This window comes from Neovison vison, chromosome 7 (genome assembly GCF_020171115.1).
Source record: "Neovison vison isolate M4711 chromosome 7, ASM_NN_V1, whole genome shotgun sequence".
NCBI classification, from domain to species: domain Eukaryota; kingdom Metazoa; phylum Chordata; class Mammalia; order Carnivora; family Mustelidae; genus Neogale; species Neogale vison.
The window spans coordinates 172770551-172786178 of NC_058097.1; the positions used below are offsets into that span (position 1 = coordinate 172770551).

The 15628-nt window shown below is 41.0% G+C and overlaps 1 protein-coding gene across 1 annotated transcript; it reads left to right on the forward strand.

The window, feature by feature from the left end:
- The first annotated feature begins 2389 nt into the window (after positions 1-2389).
- Positions 2390-4501, forward strand: FIBIN (fin bud initiation factor homolog). Its single transcript, XM_044260931.1, has one exon. The coding sequence runs from the start codon at positions 2854-2856 to the stop codon at positions 3487-3489; it is 636 nt and encodes a 211-aa protein (XP_044116866.1). The 5' UTR covers positions 2390-2853; the 3' UTR covers positions 3490-4501.
- Positions 4502-15628: the final 11127 nt, after the last annotated feature.

Consider the following 15628-nt stretch of genomic DNA (forward strand, 5'->3'; position numbering starts at 1 on the left):
ATATTAAAATAAAGGGAATGCATATGTAAAACTTATCACTTTGTAATAGCTTTACTATTTCCTATGTTCTTGGGATTATCTGGATCGAATTTATCGTATGATGGAAATGCTATATAATGGTGTATCATTGCACACATCTTCCTAACTGCATTCAGTGACCCAGGCATGGTGAGTGTATTCACACCATGGAAATCAGCAAATGCTACGAGAGCTTTTTTCTCCCATAGGCCAGGTGTTAACTAGTTGACTACACACAACTAGAAGAGTGCTGGTGTCTTTTGGAAGTGGTTAATAAAGACAGATGCAAAATCCAAAACCCATTCTCATAATGTCCCCTTCCTAAATAAGACCTTACATTTTTCATTTATGTAGTTTGCATGGTCCCTTGCCTTCGGGTGCAGAACAGGACCCTTATTGTCTCAAGCACAGTGGCCAGTCCCCAGCCTCTGACTACTGTCAGTCTGGTTCAAGGATGAATTAATGGTCCAAATTGAACCAACATGGCCACCGAGGCTGATTTTGAAGGACCTGCCATTCATAACCTGTCATTCCTACTATACAGGATCAAGGAAGTTTGTAACTGCAGAAGACACTGATAGCTATCTTGGAACCACAAATGAAAAGGACTACCCAAGAATGCATTTAAGCTGAGGAAATAGAACCCAAAAATGGTGAGAGAGAAACTAGATTCTGGCCCAGGCGCAGACTGAAAATCTAATTATAGACTTTCTGTGAGTCAGTGAATTCCTTTTTGAGTTCACCATGATTGAATTAGACTTTCAGTTACTTGTACCAAAGTGATGCCTTCCTGATACATGACATGGAGTTTATATGTTTAGATGGGGTCATTGTAGGAAAAAGTAAATACTCTCAGTCATTCGTATCAAGATTATTTGTGTAGATATGCCTGACTCTTTAACCAGGGAGCAAACTCTTTGTAGGCTGAAACTTTTTATTGCACATCACTGTTTCTAGAGTTAACTCAACACTGTGCCCTGCACAGAGTAGGGAGCAAGTAGTAATAAGTACTTAACTTGGGTCTGCTTAACCGATTCCGTTCGTAAGTCAGGGAGGGATTGTGCAAGAAGTGGAGTGAATCCGAGTAAATTCCTCTTCCCTTCTTTGGCCAAGCGGCCAATTTGAATCCATCTGTTGTCATTTGTGAATGTCCCAGGAAAAAAAGAATGAAGTAATATGGCTCTTGAGTCCAACAGTCCAGTCTCTCCAATGGAGAAGGTGGTAGTTTTCTGCTGGAATGCAGTGAAAATAAGTCATCATCTTTTGGTTAGCATAATCACTAAGAAAATTCCTTTTGATCATGTTTTCATGATGCCAAATATCTGGATAAGAATTAAAATGTGCATTCAACATGTCTCAAAAAATCTAGGCCCGTGGCACCACGGTGATGAAATATCCAGTTACTTAACCAGACTTCTCCTCTATCCACGAGTCTCGGTTTCCACAGCTCTGGTAGCAGTATCTAAAATAGACTCTAGCATAGAGTAAATGCTCAATAAACATTTCTTGGACAGATGAGTTGGCCCGATGGATGCCAATTTGTTAATTAACTCATAGATCAGAAACTAAAATGGCCTGGTGGAAAAAAAAATACTTTTTTTTTTTTTAGTTAAATGAAAAGACCCTGTGTTGGCTCTACTACAGTCTAACATTGTGACTACAAATGATTTGTTTCCCATCCTGTCCCTTGGTTTCTCCATCCGGAAAATGGAGATAATAGTGCCAGCCCTACATTCTTCAAAAACTTTTGTAAACTTTTAAGTATCTCAAAAGAGACAGTAACTGCAAAGGCGTTAGGCTAAAGATACATAGCCAAAGCTTAGCACGGATGCATTTTCATAGGATTAAACAATTATCTCAGTCGTCCACTTACTTATTAAACTGGCAAAATTCCATTTTCAGCTTTTATTCCTGTACATGCTAGCAACCGTGCATTAATCATTTTCTATATTGCTATTGCTTCCAAAGTATTGTTACTAACCATTTCCAAACAAAACTGCCACATCCAACACTGCAAATTTGCCTTCGACATCACAAACCTTTTAATGTTAAATTTTTAATGATAAAAATAGACATACTTAACCAATCTAATCAAACGGGTACTTATGTAAAATGTGAGTAGTATTTCTCCAGGGTAATCACGCTTCCCCTAAGACATTAATAGCAAATCAGTCTTTCTGTCGTGGGCATTCTATTTACTCTGTTCTCATTTTCTCCTTCAAGCTAAATTCTATTTTGCACAGTCCCCTTTCCAGTCTTAAAAAAAAAGATCCTGTACCTTTAATAACAGAGACCTGGTGAGAGGTTTCTTTCCAAACTTGTTCCCTGGCTTCCAAGTGACGAAACCAGCTGTAATTTGAGAGCAGAGAGATCCTCAGGATATCATTAGCCAAAGGAAAAGCTCCACATTCCTACCCAGTCCAGAAGTTGAAATCGTATCAGAAGGCAAGAGCCTTTCTCTCCAGCTACACGCTCCATCTCTTAGGAGCAAGGGGGAACTCCAAGGGACAGTGGGGCACCAGAGCCCTGGAGCAGGGGTTCCCTCTCCTGCCTGTGATCCCGCCACCATCGCCTGGAAGGAGAAGGCAGCATTTCAGTCCAGAGCACAGGAGCAAGAGCCTGGGTGCACCCTGTGCTGTGTGGCTGTGCTCCCCAGGCACCGGTGACACAGCCACATGAAGCCTGCTGGGGAGGGGGGGCCACGGTGCAGCAAGCCTGCGGGAACTGAGGCTGTCACCGTCTTGGGGAGGCACTGACTCCCAGGGGGACCCCCCCTTCTTCGTGCCTGGGCGGACAGTCTTCTCCCGGGGTCCCCGGTCACCCTGACTCTCCAGGATGGTGTTCCTGAAGTTCCTCTGGATGGGTTTCTTCTGCCACCTGTGTCAGGGTTACTTCGACGGCCCTCTCTACCCGGAGATGTCCAATGGGACACTGCACCACTACTTCGTGCCGGACGGGGACTATGAAGAGAATGATGACCCTGAGAAGTGCCAGCTGCTCTTCAGGGTGAGTGACCACCGGCGCTGCTCCCAGGGGGAGGGGAGCCAGGCCAGCAGTCTGCTGAGCCTCACCCTTCGGGAAGAGTTCACCGTGCTGGGCCGCCAAGTGGAAGATGCTGGGCGTGTCCTGGAGGGCATCAGTAAGAGCATCTCCTACGACCTGGACGGGGAAGAAAGCTATGGCAAGTACCTGCGGCGGGAGTCCCACCAGATCGGGGATGCCTACTCCAACTCGGACAAGTCCCTCACTGAGCTGGAAAGCAAGTTTAAGCAGGGCCAGGAACAGGACAGCCGGCAAGAAAGCAGGCTCAACGAGGACTTCCTGGGGATGCTAGTCCACACCAGGTCCCTGCTGAAGGAAACGCTTGACATCTCTGTGGGGCTCAGGGACAAATACGAGCTGCTGGCCCTCACCATCAGGAGCCATGGGACCCGGCTAGGTCGGCTGAAAAATGATTATCTTAAGGTGTAGGTGGAAGGGCAAACTGCCAGGGTGAGGGCAGCAAGTGAGCCCGGTTGTGGAGGGTGGGGACAGAAGACAGGGCTAACGTGTTTTTTTTTGTACTTCTTATTTTTTATATCTGGATTTGCACTTGGAGAATGATCTGAAGCGATCTTTGAAGGAAATAAGTGAGAGTCGAGTTGTTTCATTTTTGTACATTATTTATGGGATTGCTATTGATTTACTTGGAAAGAACAACTTAAAGCCATGCCTCCTGCCTTTGCTAGAGGACTTTATAACTCTGCAGAGACACCTGTTTCAGCCACATCTAGAAGGACGCAGTTTGTGCAGTAGGGAGCGATTAAAATTCCCCACCCTGGAGATTATGTGAAAATACTCAGAGAGGATAGTGCAGAGCTCCTTTTCGCCTTCAGCCTTCACTCTTGGGCTCTGAAACTTGTCAGCTGTCTGTTTTTCAGATGAGGTCTGAGGTGCTGCTCAGCCTTCCTACCAGCTGATGGAATTTGCCAGTTTCTTATTCTCTTTTTCTCTCTTATTTATTAACCATGGTCTCCAAGGTTTTGTTTTTTGTTTGGGGGGTTTTTTGTTCATTCTTTGTTTTTGTTTTGTTTTGTTTTGTTTTTTGTTATTTGTAAGAGTATCGCCTAGAATTTGTACACAAATTGTCCTTTGCAGGGCATGTCCGAGGGGCCTCTGTGAGTGTTAAGTTGAAGTGACCACATTTAAGAAGTGCAAGCTTTGTGGTGGGTACAGACTCAATGTTGCTAAGCTGATTTGTTGTGTCTCTCATTGTATGCCTGTGTCCTCGGAGCTACAGTCCGTTACAAGAATGTAGATAGATTGTTTGAACCCACCTCTGAATGCCGATGATGCAGGTTACCAATGTATTCGTTCTGGGTTTGGGGGTTTTGCTTCTGTTTGAGTATTGGAAACTTGTACTTCAAGTAAGGGGGGGGATTCTAATTCTAATAACTCCTTCACTTAGTTTTATTATTCAGCCAATAAATATGTTTTCGTATGATACTGGCTTATTTTCTAATTGATATCCATAACTTTCAAAGTGTAAAGAGGAGAACAGTGCAAGAGGAAAGAGAAGGGTGGGATTCAAGCCAGTTTACTCAGACTATCTGATAAAGAAGGCAGAGGGATGGCTACTTATTTGGCAATCAACCCTTCTCTGGCCACCCTTACCATCCTCAAAAGAAAAAATCTAGGTCTTGCCAGAAGTTGATCTCTGCTGGTCTGCCTAAAAACTCCATTTCCCCCCACTTTTTCCCATAGAAACAACTGGAAAATTTATGACAAGGCTCAAAAGTTATATGCCCTCGTAATGCAGATGGAGGGCCCATGCTAAGTTACAGGAACTATAGTGATGTTTAATAATTTTGAAACCAGGTCTGTGTTATTGACTAATGATTTCAAAAGGTGGAAATGCCCTTTATTTCATGTCTTTCCCCAGGCTCTCCCTTTCACCTTAAATATGTTTTCCTTTTATACACACACACACACACACACACACACACACACAGGAAAATTAAATAAATGTTCATAATCTACTCTTCAAACATTGAAGCATTTTTTTCTCTCCCATGCATGAAGAATCAATCCAGTTTTCTATTTTTATAATGTGTCCAGTATATTACTGTAGGGGATACTGACACCCAGAATGACTGACCCTTGTTGTAACAGCTTGAGGACGGACGCTTAATGTGCTCCTTGCAAGGATGTTGAGGCCTGAAACTTTGCATAGCTACCTCATTGTTTAAAATATAAAAGAACAACGCATGGAATAATACTTAAAATAATCGTTTGTAATTTCTTTGCATCACTCAGGAGACTGCTTTTAGCTGCCTCTATACTGGTGTGTGGGGAGAACGTAAATGATTGTTGAAAAGTGTTTCCTTCTTTATGCTATGAAAGATGAGGGAAAAACTGCAGAGGCAAAGGAGATGACGTTTGGCACTTACATGATTGTAGTTTGTAGTTACAACATTTAATATCTCAAAATTTTCCTATCACTCACTTCACAACTCAAGTCTAATCCATGGACATATTAAATGTCATCTCCTCAGTCTTCCCGTCTGTAATAGGAGAATATTAAGCACATGACACGGTTAGAAAACTGGCTTCACTGTGCATGCTAATTTCAATCAACCCGTAACGGCTGCATACACTATTAGGCTAAAAAGGATTTAGAAGGCACAGATGTAAAGAAAGCTGTCCCCAGTTAGAGAAGCCTTCCATGGGTGCAGAAAGAGGCGCAGTGGCACATCTGCTACAAATTTGAAAACCCTGAAACAGATTATGTATGAGGTTCTTTCCAGGGCCAACATTCTATGAGTCCTGCAAAACCAGAACGAAATTATCTGACATTGAATCATCCATTCAAAGCTAGATGTACAGCCAGTAATCCCACAGCGTCTTATGTAAATGGCCTTAGAGGGCAAATGAGAATTTCCAGGTGGGGGGAGTCAGCCGCCCTAGATACCAACCCAGAGACTAACATCTTAAGTCTTTTCCAAATCCTCTTATGGGGGATGGGGGGGGGGAACAGACCCACTCACCTCTTTCCTTCCGACTACCTTGTTATGCTTATTAGGACCTCCTTACTCCCCAGGTGACAGATTCTTTTCAATAGTGCTTCTTTATTTCTCAGACCATGAAATAATATTTTGAGAATCTGAAGAAGACTACATACTTTCTTCCCTGAGAAATCTGACAAAAATATCCATACAATTTAGGATAGGCTTTATTTTTATAAATACCAATCCCTTAAACTTGCATCAGGTAGGTTGCATCCCTTAGGGATGGGATGCACGTATCCCTTAGCATGCATCAGGAGTTAGGTTGTGGGTTATTCTGGGATACCACAAAGCAGGGGATGGGGCAGACTCCCCACTGAATGGGAGCCCAGTGCAGGGCTTGATACAGGACTGGACCCCAGGACCCTGGGACCAATGACCTGAAGGCAGATGCTTAACTGACTGAGCCACCCAGGAACCCTAAGTTTTGGTTCGTTTTAACAACAAAACTGCTAACTTTTTTGAGAACTCAGGGCCTGTGCTAAGAACATTGCCTGAAATACTTCTCTTAATTCTAGCAACAAACTGTGTAAAGAAAGTATCATAGAAAAGGAATTATTCCATGCCAAGTGCTTCAAACAGTACCTGACACAGAGTGAATCCTCGATAAATGTTCGTTATTATTATGATTATTTTGGTAATTGAGCCCAGAAAGCCTAGAGAATTTTCTCAAGGTGAGAACTGTGTCTTATATACTTCACTATATACTCCCCTTTTAAACTGATGGTTATCTAGTAGAGATTAGATCAAATAAAAGAAGAATGTGGAGGGTCGGGGTCCCCTGGGGCCACCAGCTGTCTACTGCAAATGTTGTCCCTATAGGTCCGTCAGCTGACATCCCATAACAGTTCAGATGTCTGACCTCTGTCAGTCAGAAGCTGAGTGGTTCCTGTGTTTACAGAATTTCTCACTGCCACTTTCTCTGTGTGATGCATTGTTAAATACCACTACTCCCCACTCTCCCAAACTGATCATGTGAAAATTTCCATATCCTTACTTTGAAACCTTCCATAGGTGTCTGTCTGTCTAGAGTCTGTTGATAAAGGACACCAGGCCGTGTTAGCCTCTGCAACCACCAGGCCACACTCCTAGAAGCTGGCAGAAGCCTGCTGGTGGAGATGGGTTATGAAAGGCAGCAGGAAGAGGCTGTGCCACAGCTCACATACTTTTCATTGTCTTTTAAATTCTTTCTTATAACTCTGCTAAGGAAATAGGCTCAAAGCTTTCTGAGAGAAGCCTTGAAACATAGATTATAAACTATTTTAGCAAGTAATAAAAATATCCATGAAAACCACTAAAGATAGGAAATCATTCTAAATGGTTAGCATACTCAAACTTCCCTTGGGACATTTTTCTGAGGATGTTAATAAAATCTTGTTGATAAGAAACAATAATCGGTTATGGAAATATAAATGCTAACTGTGGTTTATCAGTGTTTTCATACAAAATCAGTGTTTTCATAAGGAACAACTGGAGACAAGTCTTGGTTAGTAATAGAATACAGAAATGCAGAAGCACAATTCGCTGATCTAGAGAATGAGATTCTGTACATCATCTTAGCAATTTTGGAGTTGGGGTTATTCTTAGGAACACTATCTCCAGAGTCAAGATCCTGATGCGTATGTCATTCATCCAGCATTTTTTAAAAGCCACCATATAAGGTACCCACGATAGAAAATGGCATGTAGACATGTGAGGAAAAGGAGAGCTAGACGAAAGATCATAGTACCATGTAGGACTGGCAAAGTACAAGCTTCTGTGGGAGCTTAGCAAGAATGTAAGCTAGAATTGTTTGGGAAATGTAAAGCAGTGTAAATAAAATAAGGATTTGGTATAATCATACCTTCAAAAGATATAAGGGTTTCATTGTTGTTGGTATTATTGTTGTTCTGCTCTTCAATAACATTTTTTTCCAACTATACAAGCCATAGCTGTTGTATTCTAATGACATGTAAACAGCAAAACACAAAGAAAACAAAATCATTCTTAGTCTCAAACTCCCCCAGCATACACCTACTATTTGCATTTTAGTGTACTTTCTTTTTTAGTATTTTTTAATGCATACCTGTGTAACTGTATTTTCCTTTGGGAAAAAAATGATATCCTAGTAATACATTGTTTTGTAGCATGTATCTATTTTAAATATTCATTATGTTCAGTAGCATAGATTTTTAAAAAATGCTTAAATCTCCCCCACGGTACTTCAGGAAGCAGAGGTTCCGGTTTCTATATCTTGTCCTACTATGTATTAGTTGTACAGTTTTGAATAAATTCCTTAAGTGATCTGAAATTCCAACCTTTTGTTTGCAAAATGCAGATAATAACCAATATTTATTAAACAAGCACCGCTCAAAGTATTTCTGATGCATTATCTGACATAATCTTCCCAGGGTTATATTTCAGGTAGCTGTTATATTTTCTAAAATTTTGAATAAAGAGACTGAGGCACAAAGAGTAAGTTAAGTGACTTACCCAAGGTCTCATAGCCAGACAGGAATGGAGTCAAGATTCCAAAGCAGGCAGGTTGTCTCCTCTACTAACCACTAGTGGTGAAAGTCTTTTCCGTTCTAAAGGTGGGAGACGAGACACATGATTTCTTAACTCCCTACCTATTATAAATGGCCTACGAAATGAACATTTTCCTAATATGATTTTCTTAATTGAAAAAAAAATGCAAACCCAGTTTCTCTCAAAGAACTTATTTCTCTGCTTAATTTTATGTTGGATGAAGAATCTCCTTCACATGCATGTGTCACTCCATGATTCTTTGCGTAAGAGCAACCGGCTTCTTGCTAAACCTTGTATTTTCCAAGCACTTCCACCCATATTATCACATTTGACAACAAATGATTATTGATGCTGAACTGGCCAGGACAGTTTGTGGTATTTACCATTTGGTGATGGGAGCCCAGTGTTCATACCTAGACAAGTTACTCAGTTAGGACTGATACCAGATGGAAAGATTCCTTGTCTGGGCACCATATACCTTATAGGTCTGCCTTTCATGCATCCATTCATCCATTCAAAATACACTCACTGGGTGCTTGCTAACATGTATACTAAAAATGGAAAAAAATACAGCCATTGAATCCTTCCTGGGTATCAGGCCCTGTTCAGGATACAGCAGTCAGACAAAATCCATGTTCTCCACAATCTTATATTGAAACATGCAAGTTTAATGAATCATTAGGACTCCTCTTGTGGGGAGATAACAAATAAATGAAAATATTTATAGAATGGGATATTAGGCAGTGATGCATACTATTTTAGTTAAGATGGCGTTAAGGAAGACCTCTCTGAAGAAATAAGAGATATTAGAACAGAGCCTTAAATGTTGAGTAGAAGACCAAGAAAGTAAATGTTAGAGGAAAGAGTATTCCTGGTAAAAGAATAATAAATTCTTCAGACAGAGGACAAATTCAAATTCCTTCAGACAGAGATAATTTTATGTTTGAGAAGAGAGGGCAAAAAACCAGTGGGCCTATAGCAGAGCAAATCAAAGAAAGAATTAGTGAACTTGAAGTCAGAGAGGAGATCTGGGCTAGGTAATAAAGGAACTAGATGGCCATCATAAGAAATTTGGATATAATTCTAATTCTAAAACACTGGAGATCTAAGGAGAAGACATATTTGAATACTAATTAACATATTTTATATAATGCATGTAAGTAATATATTTGAGTACTAATGAATGATATTTGGATATTATCCAAATTTCAGCGATCTCATTTCCATTTTAATTTCAATACATGGAGGTCTAAGGAGAGGAGTGATTTGATCACTTTGATACCCAAAAAAGATAGTCATTTTTCCCAGACATTTACATATAGTCTGGGAAAGATTCTCCGTAGAGAAGCAAAAACAGAAGCAGGAAGACCATGTGGTTTGGTGAAAGGTCATCTGAAAAGAGATGATGGAGGTTTGCTCTAAGGTTGGGGTGGTGAAGGTAACAGAAATATACTTCAATCTTCCACATGTCCCATTGTTGATTTTTATCCCAGAAGAATGTGCATCATTCTTCTGAGTCTTCTTATATATTATTCCAATTCCCTAACTCTTAACTTCATTTCTTCTCTTCCCCCAACTTTGGATTTGACAGCACTGACCCCTCAGATTCTTGATCACCTTCCCCTCCCCCACCAAGGTAGGTGGATATGTCTGAACTGAATTCAGCTGCTTTCCTAACTGCATCAAGATATATTCGGACCCCAGCGGACCCCTCTAACTCAAAGCCCCAACTCAGGCCCACCAGCCCAAGCCCCGTCTAACCTCCTCGATGGCCTGGGATGACACCACTCTGCAGGTGGAGATTTGCACTCAACCACAGGAATGCCTCACATGACTGACAAGTACACAAAAATAACTGTGATTGCACTAAAGCTTAAATATCTATCTTCCCTTTACTAATGATGTCAAGCAGCATCATTGTATTTCTGCATTTTTCCTCCCAGACACTTTAAGTAGATAACCTGTATCTAAAGATAAAACTTTTCTCTTGAGGCTTTCTGATGACTTCAGAATTTTGTATTACCCTATATTCAGTACATTAGGATACAGAGTATCCTATTTTGGAAGCATTTTCTCAGAAGGCTTGTACAATGCACCATTTCCTGTTTTTTGCTATTACACACACACACACACACACACACACACACACACACACACCCCAAAAAGCCACCAAAAGATATTTTGTATGTCAACAGCTTGCTGTTTACAGAGAGGAACCTGACAGTTATGATTAATCAAGTAAAACCTCCATGCTCCAAGATTGGCAGTACTGGCATGCATTTTCCAGTTGTGAAAAGTTTCCTCCTGCAGGCAGTTAAAGAAATGTGTTTCCTTAACGTCTTCTCTTGCTTTGATCTTTGCCCAGTGTTCATTCCAAGACCAAGCAAATGTGGGCGCTCCACTCAACTTTCAAAATATATGCTTTGCTGGCAGTCCCACTGAGTCAACCACTAACATTTTCCACATGATTCTACTACGAATTAAATTATAAAGAACAGAAAACCTAGTGGGTTTGCTTTGCTCTGAATTATATTTCTCTCTACCCCTCAAGTGTCAGTTTTCTCTGTCCTGGTTTCCCCCTCCTCCTTGCCATAGCCAAGCTCTTTTTCTCCTGTTTCCTCCTTTGGTCTCTCTTCCCCTCTTCTTGGTGTTAGGAGTATGGGAAGTTGAGGCAGCAAACTTTGTTTCCCATAATGCCTCTGCAACTTATTAACTGCAGGACCAAAGCAAATTGTGTAACTACTGGGAGCCTCTTCTTTCTGCTCTACAGTGGGGATTATGACACATAGTTTGCATGGTGTTTGTAAAGATTTGATGAGCCCATGCATGGAAAGGAGTTACCATAATCCTGCACAATAGCAAGTGCCACTCATCCCATACTGTTTGACCATGCAGATCTCATTGAAAATCCTCTTTTGAGAAAGGACAGTCTCTTGAGAAGGGACAATCTTTTAAGAAAGTTGAATTTTTTTTTAAATGTATTTCAAATAAATCTTGGACATTCTACGTGTGCCCCCTGGACCAGTATTGGCCTTCCTTCCCATCCTAGGCAGGTACCTCAGAAGCCAAAGATGCATTTGTTCCCATCCATATAAGAGATGCTCTGTGCAGGTGTTTACATTACAAACATTCCTCGCTATTTATGCCAAGAGAATGAATTCTGCAGCAGAAAATAAGTTAGGCATCTTGCTTACCCCTCCTTTCCAAATGTTAACAGTGCCTCTGCTCTCTGCCTCTAGCATGAGGGGGAGGTACATGAGACGGGAAGCTCAGCATGTAGGTGGCTACCGTGAGAGAACTCTCAAAACTTTTCAATGGGTCCACCAGGTGAGAAAGAATAAGAATATTAATTCCTGATATTTATTGAGCACCAATTACATATTTGGTTCTGGGTACCTTGAAAAATTCAGTTGTTAGGTCTCTAAGACTGAAGGTCAGACACTATTTGCAGTGGTCTCAATATGGAAAGCAGTTGGGTAAAAACATGAGTCTCTTTAGAAAACCAGACTCTCTCTGTGTGGTTTGTTGTCCCCAGCTGCCTGACAGGCTTCTGACGTCTCTAGGTTGTGAGCTTGCCAGCACTGATAGAATGGAATGATCCAAGTGGGTTTCACTGGGAGGACCTGGGGACATTTATAGTTTTGCTGACTTTCTGAAGTAAGGAGGCAGCTTCATAATTCTGTAACTCACCTGCTCCTATTCCTGGGCAACCTCTCCCCGGTCTGCAGGGGAAGAGACCTTGACTCAGCTGAACACAGACTCAGGATAAGGCACGCTGACCCCTGCAACTCGGGCCCAGAAAAGACTTGAACCTACATCTTCTTCAATAAGAAAGCAGACATGTTGGCTCAGTGAACACTAATATATGCATGTATTGAGCAATAAATACAGGGGTGGAATAAGCAGTATTTCTTTTCCAATTAGAGGCATTTTGGTCCCTTGGAAAACTTCAGAAGCAGAACAATTTTTCACTGTTTGGCTCAAACAAAAACTCATTCAGGCTTAGAAATTGGCAAAGGGCAGACTAATGATAAATACTTATCCTAAATCACATTTTCCATAGACCCTCTAATTTCCAAGAGTTTTACCTTAAAAAGAATCACAGAGAAAAATCTGGACTGACAGTTCATAATAACGACATAATATTAACAGGATGTCAGAGTTTACAGGGCTTTCCCTTTCCTCTGTAAAAGCCTTACCATTACCAAAACATGCAGTCACCACTTTGCCTTTCAACCGTTGCTTTTCAAAGCTATTCCTTCATTTTTTTTTCATGTTTTTCAAAGCTATTCATTCATTTTCCTATTCATTCAACAAATGTTTCTTGAGTACCTACTATGTACAATTACTGGACTAGATTCAGAGGGTGATAATTGTAATAATAATGGTAATGACAATAAAGCAAGACAATAACAATAACATTAAAACCCATACAGTATTTTTATGCTATTTACCATGTTCCCAGCACACTATTCTGAACATGTCACATATATATAACACAGGTAATCTTTGTAACAACCTTCACAAGTATTTCTTGTAAACTGCTCAGCGACCTTTCTAGAATGTCACCTGATGCCTGTGCCAACCCTTGTTGTCAGCCTTCCCACAGTCCCTTTGCTGACCACCAGTCTCTTCTGGACCATGTCCTCTAATGGAACCCTTATTCTGTAAGTACCAAGAAGTCTTTAAATCAGGAGCTCAGGAATATTTGGAGAAAGTTGTTCCTCAGTGACCCAGGGAGCTAAATAAAACAAACTTTGGATTTAACTGAGAACAAAATGAGAGGAAATTAGCAAAAGAGAACCTTGACCCCTGGCTCAAGTTTCCAGGACTGAGCCAGCCAACCTGAGAATGAAACCCAAGATTTCAACATTATGTTAACCTCTGTCAGGTTAAAAGAGTAATAAAACTGTACTTGTAACTATATCCCTATATATAGTTTTGGCCCCGAGAGCTGAAAACTTCAGAACTAGAAATAACCTTCACACATGGAGAATCTGAAGTCTAAACAGGTAAAGATATATATTCCGGGTCAGATAAATTCATGGTCTTAAGGCCAGGGTAACACAGAATTACAACCCAGAGAGCCAAGCTCAATATTCACCAGGTCATCGGCTGCCTGAATCTTCCCTACAATATTACAGCCTTGCCAAGTGATTATAGAGCCCACCCTTGCACTCCTCAAATTATGCAGCACTCTCTTATCTCTGGAGGAGCGCATTCATCTGTCAGATAGTCCCAACTCCTATGAAGTCCTTCCATATTTTGACCTGCAATCTCTCCCCATGTGGCTTCCTTCATTCAGGGACCCACAGCCCCCATTTATCCCTTTTCCATGTCAAGTTAATCAAAGACCTGGCAGCTCCTTTGGCCAGGCTCAATATCCCAAGTTCCTCCAACCCTTCCTTTTGTAATTTAAACAATAACCAAGTTCTCCTAGCTTTACAAGAAACAAGGATTTACGATGGTTTAAAGCATGAGCTTTGCAAACATAAAGCTGTGGGCTGAATCTGTTCTATATATGTACATTAGTGTCTAAGGGTAGTTTACTTCCTATAACCATACCATGGGTTCCTTTTATGTAAATCGGTGATGGCAATATGCACCTCAAAGTGCTGTTGGGGTGAATAAATGAAAGGCTATACATGAAAATCCAAGCATCGTATCTAACACTTCATAGGAATTCAAAATCTATTTAAATGAATGAATGAACTCCTGGTTGGGGGGCTAATAAGGAAGGTTTATAGAATGAATAGCAGACCTGAAGAACTCCCTGTGGAGGATAGTGCCAAAGGAAATATAAAGGAGAAAGACCCAAATGAGAACCCAAAGGGGCCACAGGTGACAAGCTTCTCTGTGCGGACCACTCTTTCACAAGTTCATCAGCCATCTAACGAGCAGTGTGTCAAGCTCCTGACTCTGCTCATTAAGGGGAGAAGAGGGAAGAGTCTTAAATTCAAGTCTTTTTAAACTGATTCTGGACATTCTATAAAGTTCTGACCACATACTAATTTGAAAGCCCAAACACGAAGTTATTTTGGGAATGGGAGAAAAGGTACTTTATATATATATATATATATATATATTTTTTCCCCCTTCTACAAAAACAGCTGAACAGACTTTCCTAACCCTTTCCCAAAAGTTTCGTGTTTGGGCTGAGCTCAGCCCTGGAAGTCCTCACTCTCAGGAGGAAGGCCTGAGAAAGCCATTAAAAGCAAATGAAAGCCTGGAATGGAAATACACAGGGAAGATGGGAATTCAATTGGCTTTTTCTCCCAGGTGATCCGTCTTGCAATAACAAGAAGATGAAACCAAAGCAAAGTATCTCAAGGATCATATCTCCTAAATCACTATAAAGTTTAGCATAGCATCGAGGAGAGACCAACAGACAACCTGATTTGCACTGGTCATGGCTCATCCTTTGATTACCAGGGCTATCTGTGGTAAATGACTGACACTTCCTGAGATTTTTAAGAAGATCAAATAAAAGAATCCAACTTGGTATATGGTGTGACACAGGTGTTATACCATTTCATGAGGTGTAAAGTGACATACTGCAATCAATCTTTGTCCTATTAGTATCATGAGCTTGAAATAATTAATACCTGGAATCCATACTCTTTCTTCTGTTCCTTGGCTTTTTGGCCTCTCCTCCCCCTGCTCCTATCTCTCTCCAGGCTCTTGGTAGTAAACAGGGCACTGACACATTATCCACCCCACTTCCCAACAAAATTGTATCAAAGTGAAAGAACCACATGCATTGAGGGATAAAATGTGACACAGGAAAAAAGTGGGGGAAGAAACCAAAGAGTCTGATAAGCATCTTGCAGTGCATGGAACAATCCCCACAACAAAGGATTATCTAGTCCAGGTTGAGAAACCCTAACCTGTAACATGTAGAACCTAAGGATATAGTGGGATCAGGGGCGGGGTGGGGGGTACTATTTAGACTAAAGATCTTGAATATCAGACTAAAATTCTTCCCAAAGGTAATGGATGTATTACAGGATTCAAGGTATGAAGAAAATAGAATTTTAGCAAGATGTGTATTACAAAGT

Bases quoted from the DNA above. Each gene is read 5' to 3' on its own strand.
- FIBIN (XM_044260931.1), top strand. From the start codon at position 2,854: ATGGTGTTCCTGAAGTTCCTCTGGATGGGTTTCTTCTGCCACCTGTGT.